Source organism: Crinia signifera, chromosome 4 (assembly GCF_055691185.1).
Source record: "Crinia signifera chromosome 4, ASM5569118v1, whole genome shotgun sequence".
In the NCBI taxonomy this organism is placed as follows: Eukaryota; Metazoa; Chordata; class Amphibia; order Anura; family Myobatrachidae; genus Crinia; species Crinia signifera.
Genome location: NC_139220.1, coordinates 254,541,716 through 254,553,321, shown reverse-complemented (window position 1 = coordinate 254,553,321; position 11,606 = coordinate 254,541,716). Strand labels below are relative to the sequence as shown.

At 44.3% G+C, this 11,606-nt stretch overlaps 1 protein-coding gene across 1 annotated transcript in view; it reads right to left on the bottom strand.

Moving 5' to 3' along the window:
• Positions 1-343: 343 nt before the first annotated feature.
• ARRDC4 (arrestin domain containing 4) overlaps positions 344-11,606 on the bottom strand; it is a 40,787-nt gene continuing 29,524 nt past the window's right edge. The window contains exons 6-8 of the mRNA XM_083184251.1: positions 9,918-10,080; positions 5,913-6,067; positions 344-1,532 (exon numbers count right to left, since the gene is read on the bottom strand). Of these exons, the coding sequence (XP_083040377.1) occupies positions 1,488-1,532; positions 5,913-6,067; positions 9,918-10,080 (363 nt within the window). The 3' untranslated portion in view covers positions 344-1,487. The remainder of the gene's footprint in view (positions 1,533-5,912; positions 6,068-9,917; positions 10,081-11,606) is intronic.

Here is an 11,606-nt window from a genome sequence, read left to right as displayed (position 1 = left end):
GTTCCACCTCCACCACAGCCATGCACAGTAATTACAAAAGAAAAGCTTTTCCCAGTGGCTTCCTTTCTGGCATGGTGTCATTGCCACTGAAGTGAAGAAGAGAGGAGAGAAAGCTGCTGGAGGAACAATGATAGATATGTGTATAAAGGGCACTTACTGTAGACATTTTGTGTAAGGGGTACTACTGCTATGGGCATTATGTGTATATAAGCAATACTACTGTAGGCATTATTTGTAAGGACCACTACTGTGTGGTATACATGTATAAGGAATACTACTTTGTAGTGTAACTTGAATACATTTTTTTAATACAACAAGAATACAGTAGAGACCATGAATTAAAACTAGTGAACATGTAATTATGAAAACACACATCAACCAATCAAATTTAAACTCTTATATAAAGAGCCTAGAAATGAAAGTACAGTACTGTACATGCTTTTGGTTGCTTGAATTAGGGTGGGTTATTAGATAGACAGTGTCTAGATAGAAAGTCAATAGGTTTAGTGCAAGTGATTAATAAGTTGACAGGGTCAAAAGGTCGACAGCATAAACATATCGACATGAAAAAGGTAGCAACATGAAAAAGTCGACGTGAAGAATTTGCCGGTTTATTTTGGTGTCAATGACGACAACTGTCCACATGGACCTTGCCAAGGGGTATTCTCGCCATGCTTTGGGCTCAGTGTCTATGCTCCGACACTATTATATTTTCGCTCTATGCCGAAATGTATGGTGAAGTAAGAACAAGCCGGTTTAAAAAAAAAAAAAAAATGAAAACTCATGACACCCTTGTCATGTGTCTACCTATTTCATGTCCACATTTTGACCCTGTCAACCTATTGCATGTCGATCACTTGGGGTAGACCTGTTGTCTGTCTGTCTAGACACTGTAGATCTATCACAGGAAGCATCTTAAATTACAGCTACTCTGTGCCAATCTTCAAAACTGTACTCCCATATATGTTGTGGAATACCGGAATTGATTCATTATGCTTCACATTGTTACCAATTTGTAACACATTCCCCAAGTGTTGATTTCACAGTTATGGATGGAACTAAAGATAAATAAATTTATTAAAACACAAACACACACACACACACACACACACACACAATTTCCAGAATCATTAAAAGTTTGACATCTTTCCAGTAACTTCCCAAAGGTTTTCTTTTTCCCCAAAGAATACATTTAGAACCCTTTCAGGTCCAACGTCTAGTCAGTTTCAAGAGTCCTAGCATTAGAAGCAAATCCAATGGTGATCCACTTTAAAATAAGAACATTAACATCGTTCAACATTCAATGTAGACCATTTTTGAATAATTAAAAAAAAAACATTTAAACCAGACTGTTTGAATTGCAAAAAATTTGAACTCCAATGGTTAAGATGGGCTGAAAAAACCCAGAAGTTTTAGCATTCCCCATTGTTCTAGGCACAGAATCAGGATTTGTTTTAATTAACGAGTTTTCATAGTTCTTGAGTAAATTAGGCCACTCTTTCTTCTGTAGTGTAGTGGGGATGTTGGTCTACCTGCATATAGAAAACATATAACTGTGTAAAATGATTCATGAGAAAATATTCATAACACTTTGAGAATTTTAGATTTGATATACAGTACTGTAGAAATTGAAATATTCCAAAATAAATTTGTTGTTTAAACTGTTGCTAAATATATTTCAAAATATATGTCTAATGTATAATATTAATTTTAGGAAATGTCATAGTCAAAAACCAGAACCATTTAAAAACCACAAAAGTGTAAAGGTGCCCATACACTAGTGCGACTTCTCCGAAGGAAGAAGTCATACAGGATCCACATTGAACCACCTAGCAGCTTCCAGGGCAGCTGGATTGCATACGATACATCATATTCGGTCCTTTTGGATATGATGTATTATGTGGGATCCCAGAAAGGCCCGTGGTATCCGTTATTTCTATAGTGCAAGCCTTGCGATCTCTGGCTCCGATCCAATGCACGTGGGGCCATGTTGTAAAATACATGTGATTTGACACTTTTCATTCGATTTATTGGACCAATCCGTCGGAATCAAATGAAAAGTGCTTACATTGCACTAGTGAATGGGCACCTTAAGGGACAGGTTCAGTTAACATTTAGCAAGATAGGTATATTTATAATGGGTGCAAAATAGGTTCAACAGGCCTTGCACTGCACACTCTGCACTTGAGTATATTTACATTGCCCTGGGAAATTGGTCCCTCCTCATTCACTGTGCTATCCTTCCAGGGACATCTTCGAGATGATGGCACCATAAGTAAAAGCAAAGAATCTGGTACAGTGCCACAGTATCCTCTCACTTGTGCACATGCACCATGGTTCTGAAAAGTACTCAGAAGTAGGCGGACTAATCTATTTGGTAAGATCGGGGGGGGGGGGGGAGATACACTGTTCAGAAGAGGGGGTTTTCTACACAAGGGTTACCTCGACTCTTAATATACCGCTGTTTAGCCCCACCCCCCGCCCACGATGTAGAGCAGTACAAGAAGGGATGATGATCGTTTTAAGCTGAGCAACTCACCGATAACTTTAATTTAGTAAGTAAGTAAGTTTAATTTATATAGCGCACTTTCTCCAACGGGACTCAAGGCGCTTTACAGACATAAAAAAAAACCAATGCACATAATACTGGGATTTATGTACTTACCTAAATCCTTTTCTCCGAGTCCAAGGGTGTCACTGGAGTTACACTGGGGAATAGAAGGCGACCACAGGGAGCATGGGCACTTTAAATATAAATTAGTGTGACCAACTCCTCCCCTTCTACTTCCCCTCCCAGGCAGTCATAACGATTGTGCCCGGAAGAAGCAGGAAGATATTCACATACTCCCGAAAAGGAGGTTCATCACAACAATAACAACATTCAATACGTATAGTAGAAAAAAGAAACAGTGAGAAAAACACTGAAGTAACATAACACACAGAGTCAAAAAGACCAATTGGTAAAACAACCCATAACTATAACCTTGACAAGGGAAAACTCCAAGGTTACATGTGAGGAACTTAACCATGAACTATAATGGTGGAGAACAGCGCTGAGGCGGGCGTCCAGTGACACCTGTGGACTCGGAGAAAAGGATTTACAGTAAGTACAGAAATCCCAGTTTCTCCTTTATCCACTAGGTATCACTGAAATTAATCTGGGGACATCCCAGAGCTCCCAACACGGGCGGGAGTGCGCTGAGAACTCTTTAAGACAGAGCTTTCAAACTGTGAAGCTGGCGCCGCGAAGGTATCAAACCTATAGAAACAGACAAAGGTTTGACGACCTGACCACGTAGCAGCTCGGCAGAGCTGTTGGACCTAGTGGAATGTGCCCCTATGGTAGTAGGAGGTGACCTAGTGGAATGTGCCCTTATGGTAGTAGGAGGTGTCTGAGACCCAGCAATGTATGCCTGAGGAATGGTCAGACGAATCCATCTGGCAAGCGTCTGTTTGGAAGCTGGCCACGAACGATGTACAGGGTCATAAGTGACAAACAAGACATCCGACTTGCGAAAAGATGCCATGCGGGAGACGTAGATGCGCAGGGCCCTAACCACGTCCAAGGACCTTTCCTCTGGTGAAGCCTCCATGAAAGCTGGGACCACAATGGGTTGGTTTATGTGGAAAGTGGAGACTACCTGTGGAAGAAAAGATAGACTTGTACGAAGCCCTGCTCTGTCCGGATGAAACTGAAGGAAAGGAGAATGACAAGAGAGCGCTCCAAGCTCAGAGACTCTTCTGGCCGAAGCGTGAGCCAACAGAAGAACCACCTTCCAAATAAGTTAACGGAGGTCCACATATTCTAATGGTTCGAACACTGATCATTGTAAGAATCTGAGGACCAAATCTAGTTCCCAGGGTGCCGTAGGCGGACGAATAAGAGGTTGTAACCTCAGCACCCCTTGGAAGAAAGTTTGTACTTCTGGGATGAAGGCCAACCTTTTTTGGAAAAAGTTAGAGAGGGCCGAGACTTGAACCTTCAGGGAATTCAGTTTTAAACAGGAATTGAAACCAGTCTGTAGAAACAGGAGATGTCAAGCCTTTATGAACAGGGTGGCGGAAACCCCATGCCCCTCACACCAAGCCACATAAGATGGTGGTAGTGTCTTGAAGTGACTTCCTTTCTGGCCCTCATCATGGTAGGTATAACAGCTCTTAGAATACCTGCTCACCTTAAGATGGACCTTTCAGCAGCCACGCCGTCAAATGAAGATATCCTAAATCTGGAAAGATGAAGGGTCCTTGACTGAGGAGGTCTTCTTGAAGAGGTAGTGGCCATGGCTCGTCGACCAGCAGACCTGTCAGGCAGGTGTACCAAGAGCGACGAGGCCAGTCTGGCGATATTAGAAGGACTGTGACTCCCTCCCTCCCTCCCTATACGTTGTAATACCTGCAGTATCAATGGGAATGAAGGAAACAGGTACACGAACTGAAAGGGCCAAGGCAGGACCAGCACGTCCACCCCCATGACCTGTGGGTCTCGATTCTGCACATAGTACTTGGGAAGCTGGAAATTGTGACGGGAGGCCATAGGGTCCACCTAAAGATGGCCTTAACGTTGAACCAAGGTCTGAAACACCTGTGGGTGGAGACACCATTCTCCTTGGTGGACACCCTGCTGACTTAGGAAGTCAGCCTCCCAATTGTCTACTCCAGGTATGAAGAGGGCCGACGAGGCCTGATCATGGGCCTGAGTCCACAGAATGATCCTGCTCACCTCCTTCATGGACGCCCGGCTTCGAGTGCCGCCCTGCTTTTTGATATAGGCGATGGCTGTGGCGTTGTTGGACTGGACTCGTATGGCCCTGTCTGGAGGAGGATCGTGGTGCGCACCTCGTATGAGCGGTGCCCATTACATCTCCTGAGACAGTGGTCTCTTTCAGCCAGGGAGCCGGGAGCATACTGTGGCAGCAGCAACTATCTGCCTGTCCTCAATGGCAAATATTGCTGCTTTATGCCCTAATTACAAAAAAGCCCAGGAGTGAGACAAATGTTACCTGCTCCCTTTCGGGCACAATCTAAGACTGCCTGGGAGGGGAAGTAGAAGGGGAGGAGTTGGTGACACTATTTTATATTTAAAGTGCCCATGCTCCCTGTGGTCGCCTTCTATTCCCCAGTGTAACTCCAGTGACACCTAGTGAATGAAGGAGAAACAGAGGATGTTGGAAGTACAATAACAGACATGTCATAGACAAAAGAATAGATGGAATAGATAGGTGGAATAGATTACCCCTAAAAGAAATTACCCAAAATGGGTGATTTCAGTGTATACTCAGGTCCATGTATTTTTCATCCCATCCACAAGTGCACCAGATTAAGCAGCCATGGTGGGCGCACTAAGAAGGTTACACCGTATGAGGCGAGCCAAACAAGGTCCCAGTAGTGATCTTACCAAGTTTTTGGCTGTATGTGTAGACCCAACTTTTATAAAGTCCCCTTCTTTGTAAGGGCTGGGTTGGAAATGGGAAACTTACCACAAACATGCAACAGTAAAAAGTATCGGAAATACATTTTATCAGGCGAATATATGAACAGCTACCACCACCCTGGTTTTACATCTCTTCACAAACCAAAGTGGTGCCGTAAACAGTATGGGCTAAATTTACAATGTACTGTAAGTTGATGCATTTTTGGTGGATTAAATAAAAAGCTGGGCCTGTTCCTTTGAAATGCACTGAATTGTAAACGTAACCCTAAATTTACGTAAATTTATTAATTGACTACTTTCCAGTTTTATTTATAAAATATATATTTTTTTAATATTCAGTTTTTATTTAAAACTGAAGCTGCTGTCTAAAAAAAAATAACATTTAAAATAATTGCATATTGAGGTTTACTGATGTTCTAAAACGGATGCAATATCAATCAGTTAAGGCTAAATGTACCTCAAACACACATGCATACTTTACCTCTGAATACAGCGGTGGTGGCTGGAACCTGAACTGCTGCATGACATCAAGTGGTGGGAAGTGAAGGCCTTCAGCAAAGTCATCTTGTTCTGTGACTGAAGGCGCGCTCCATGAAAGATCTCCTTCTGATACAATATCGGCATAGTTTGGTGGTGCTGGTGATATAGAAAATGCAATAGAACACACATGCAAATCATTTACTGTATACTTACAGAATAGCAAAATAATAAACTACAGCATTTACACTAGTAAAACCAGGTGAAAACCAGGCTTGAATTTAGCCAGCCACAGAACCTGTGTAATGCCTGAGTATCTTGGTTTAAAGGGATAGTATGGTAAATTCATATAAAACAGAAAAGGAGCCAGCACACCTGAAAATCAAACAAAGTGTTTATCAAAAGACCAAAGCATTGCATCCATGAATATATAAAGTGCATGTAGTGGGAAGCTTGGCAAAATAGGTCATCATGGTACTGTAGTCAGCGTCATGGAATAAAATCAGCCATTGCCTATGCTCAAAAAAGTTCTGGTCAGCTCTACAGCTGTTTTGGTGTGTAACTTAACACCATCAACCATCATCAGGAGCATAAAAATGACTTAAGGCCCCCATACACTATGAAAATTGTTCGGATGAATCAGGCCGTGAAATCGGCCCAAATCGCACTTTGTGGTCCCGTGCGCATCGGATGGGCTGCACATAAGATTTGCTAAATCTTATGTGCAGCCCGGAGCCATGTGGGGGACAGCAGTGGGCAGGGGATGCCGGCTAATAGAGAGCCAGGTGGAGGGAGCAGGGGGAGGTGGCGTAGGGAGCCGGGTAGGCGAGGAAGCTGTTGCCCTCAGACTCAGAGTGCCAGCAGAAGCAGGGCGCCGGGCAGGAGAAGACGATGGCTGCCGGGCACTTGAAAAAAAAAAGCCCATACAGATGAATAGGAAGTCATTGATTCCTCGCCTGCCCGGCTCCCTATGCCGCCTCCCTCTGTTCCCTCCACCTGGCTCTCTATTAGCCAGCATCCCCGGCCCGCTGCCGTCCCCAGCACGGCTTCCTCCCCTGCCTGGCTCTCCACAACAGCTACCCCCCCCCCCCGCCCTGCCGGTCTCAAGGCTCCCTCCTCCCTGGGGACTGCATATGATAAATCCATGCCTATTTATCATATGCAAAACTTGGCACATCAAGTGCCTAATCGTGTGTTCCCCTCCTGGGGAGCTGCAGGGGAAATCAGGTCCGACTTGCCCCTAGGACTATTGTATGGGGGCCTTAAGCACAACATGCAAATATATATCAGGCAGTCAATCAATCAAACATCAAACACTCAGTAGTGCCTCTTATACAAGCTAGGCTACACAGTAGTACTATTTATATATGTTATGCCACACAGTAGTGTCACTTATACACAATGCCCACTGTAGTAGTACCCCTTACACATAATGCCCACAGTCAGAAGCAGAGCTACCATTGGTTGCGCAGGTGCATTGCACAGGGGCACCTGAGGAATAATGGGTCCACTGCTGCTGAAACCAACAATACGTTATCCCCTGGCCCTCCCACAGACCAACATTGAGCAATGTTTAATGAATGGCCCACTGCAGGGAGCAGGGCCCACTGCCTGAGGGTCATTGCCCTTACTTTAGAGAGGTAGGCATGACCTTGTGTTCTGGACTGATAGCAGAGTCCTGACACCTATAAGCACTAATGATCACAGCCACATACAGCCTCTAATTAACAGCTGTCCTTTTTCTTCTGACACACTGCCTGTGAATTAAAGACAGCTCACAAGCGGTGGGTGGTAGTGCTGGAAGAATGGTGGCAGACAGAAGTGCTGGGGTCAGCTGGCAAAGACAGAAGTGCTAATGACACAGCCGTTCCCAGCTGGCTGTGCATGGCAGTCTACACATGCGTCCACCCCTGATCAGGAGTCAAAGAATGATAAATGGTGTAGGGCCCCGGGAATGTGTATGGAGCTGCTTGTCCCTCCACCTACTACAACAAACCATGGATCAGGTGTACTACAAATTGAAAGCAACATGGAAAATTAGTCTTCTGCCCAAAAGCCTGTACAATTTATTTTAGTTAATGTTAGTTAGAATGTATACAGCAATTTAGAGACGCTAGAAGTTGTAGACTGATATAATGCAGGTCCCTCACATTTGCACCAGTAGGCAGACTTCTCAAGTTTTCCAAGCAATGGCAGGAGTCTGTTCAGAAAAGATGAGTTCTGGATGTGGTATCTCAAGCATACCGATCAGGATTTTTAAAGGTTCCAAGAATTAACAATTTTGTGATATCAGAAGTCCAAATGATGGCTCTTGCATTCAGGGGACAGTTTACACAAACTAATCAATTTTACAGAGAAGAGGAAAGAGCATCGGGACCTGACAGGGGCCACCAAATTGACGCCCCCACGTGCAAAATCTGCTGATCCAGACCACCATCTTCACCTTGGCCACGAAGGTGTCCTTCTACCCCCACCCGGAATAGACTACCTGAACCCTGGATATCTCAACCACCCTTCCTGAAACAGGAGCAGTCATGCTGACTTCCTGCACCACCCTCAGCTATGGTAAATTCTGGATTCTCTATATAGTGTGCACTCTCTTCCTTTCCCCATCATGCTCGGCCACTATGCCCTCGCTTTCTGTGGCCCTGCTCTCTCCAACAGTCAGCAGGTGGTCCTGCCACAGATAGCTCTCGAAATGCATCAATGTGCTGTATTTACTATTCCCTCATTTTTACCATGTGTCTCTGCCCCATGCTATGCTATCAAGGTGTGCCATACCTCCAATAAAGTGCATACTCAGCAGGCAGGATGTACTTCTCATGGATCTATTTTTTCAGGGTATATCATACTACCACTCAAGTGTCAGATTCCCATTGTATACCGTGGATCCTCTTATGGCTTATCTCCCACAATGTAACCTACAAAGTATGCCCAACATGGCTGCCTCACCTGGTAAGCTCGTGGATGCAATACATGGACCTGACGGTTATAGTAGGACTTTTCTCAAAGCATTAGGATGCTGCACCCTCCCATTCTGTATCATCTCGTCTTGGCATGACCTAATCCACCTAGGATAATCCTATGTGGAGCGCCCAGACAGTAACCTCATTTGGTGAGGCTATACAGGAGGCTGGGAAGATGATCAGCTCAGTCTTAAAAATGTTAGAAAGTGCTGGGACAAGATGGAGCCAGGCAGAAGGAGGGAAAATAGTAAACAGGAGGTTTTTTATAGTTGACAGAAAGTTTGGGGGGTGGGGTTGTTTCCAGGTGAAGGCTATTACATCATCTCCAGATACAAGGGAAAAACATAAGTCAGAGTTGGTTAGATGGATGAAAATGAGTGATCAGTTATATGTTGGAGTCGGAATTTCACAGAAATGAGGGGTAGGCTATTGAGGGTGTGTTGGGATGTGATGTCCTGATGTTTGGAGTCAATTTTGGATGTTTAGTACAGTAGGTGGCAAAGTCAATGGCAGAGAGTGAGTAAGGGAGTTAAGCTGGGGTGGGCAGAGGAGGGAGTTGACGATGGCAAAGAGATGACGGGGTTCTAAGTTTGGGAGGAGATTAGAATCCTGATGTACTGTATGTTTAGTGGTGGAAAGGGCAGGAGGAGAACATAAATCTGATAATAATATTAAAATAATAATAGGGGCGTATGAAAGCATTAATAATGGTTGAGGTGTACAGGTTTGGGGCCAGAAACTATTTTGTACAGGTCCTTACCCTAAGACTGCTATATATATAGTAAGCCTGATTCAGGTTGGATCGTATATATGACTCTTAGAAATGCAAATAAGGAGGAGGCGATTAATACCTCCTTTCCTGCATTAGGCGATTGCTAAAAATGTGATGCAATAGCAGTTCTAAATGAACATCATGACCATCGCATTGAGAAACAGTGGTGACCCTCCACCTACACAGATTTTCTGATTGCCCTCCACCCCCGTCCATTCCTACGAAGGCCTCTGCCTGTCAATCAGAAAAAAAAATACAAAATACTTCCTACCTTCTGGTTGATCTGGCAGTCCTAAGGCAAGCCAACTCACGTCCAGTGTAAACTGTCTGGCCACACTTGTGTTCCTGTACATGAATGCATTAAATGGGACTGTGCCAATCACTAGAGGTAGCTCCACCATCAGCTTCTGTGCACCAGGAATGTGAATATAGACCTAGGAGGATTGTATAGATTTAGACCCAAGTTGCTAAGTTAACATGAAAAAGTGGGTTTTAGGGGCATGAGAGTTAATGAGAGGGTAGGAAAGAGGGAAAGCAATGGGTAGGTGGTGGGAAGATTAAGCATGGTGATTTAAGCCACAAGCATGAGATGTGAAACCGGGCTTTTTGGGTATAGGTATAAGATTATAAAGTACTAAGTTATTATTACCAATGCTCACAGTCAATATGACACCTGCCTCCTGTAATATTTAGAAAGCTGTTGATATACACCATTCTAGAAATAAACCAATTATCATTAAGTATTTCTTAGCTGGTAGGAATATAATGTTTTTACAGTTATGTTCCAGTTGGTATTTCGCTGTACAGTATTTACAGTATGTTGGATAGCAGTGTGGTGAGTTCAATGGCTGTGGAGTCACTGGCTAATTAACGCCCTCCACCAAAAACAGTTGGGTTCCCAGAATAAGCACCAGGCTAAATAAACCAGTTGCATAATGCTATAGCTGTGGGCGGGACGACATAACTCAGTGTTTCCCTCTGCCATGCCATCCCAAATCTGGTTAACCCAGAGCTGGAGAGAAAAAATAAAAAGATATCCCCCTTCTCGAGCAGAAACCAGCACCTGATCCTGGTAGGAGGTGGGTATGGATTTTATGGTATGATATAATTGTTCTTTACAGGCAGCCTACAGTCCCCAGCAAGCCTGCCCCAACCTGCCAATTTGGAGAGCCCCAAGTGCCAGCATTCCCAGACATTAAGGACCCGCTGGCATCTGTAGTCCACCTGTAAATAAATATTAACTAAAAACAAAACACTTAACACTTTTAATAGTTTATGATACTAAATATTCATGTGGGGGTAGTGACCTTTAAGCTCTTTTGCATATCCGCCATCAGGACTTCTGAGTGCCTATTATATTCAAAAGCTCTTGTATACTACTTTACTGCTGGCACACTGACAGCTGCTGCCTGGCACTAGCTCGTATAAGCCAGTCAGAGGGGAGCAGGCGATGATGCGGCAGCTAAACTCTGCAGGATGGCTGTCAAGGAATGGACCCTCCTGGATCCATGCCCACTATCTTTGCCAGGTCCCACTTTCACTAAGACCCTTGACCTTTGCTGTGTCCTGCCACCAGATATTTCTGCTACCCAGCGGATCCAGCATTGTATTCACAGCCTAATCACATCTTCCTAATGGGATATGGTCACTAGGTCTCGATAGGTAGATAGACAGCAACTAGGTCGACAAGCCTTAGATCAACACCACTAAGTTGACATGCATGAATGTCGACATGACTGAAGGTTGACATGACCGGAGGTTGACATGGGTTAGGTCGACAGGGTCATTAGGTCGACACAAGCATTGGTCAATATGGAGATGGTCGACAGTCAAAAGGTCTTTTTTCTTTTGGAACCAACATGTGCCAACAGGCGGTATTTCATGCCCTACCATCCACTGGGCCACGGTGGGAGAATAAAATAGTGTGTCGAGCATATCGAGGCACCATGCCCGAAGCATG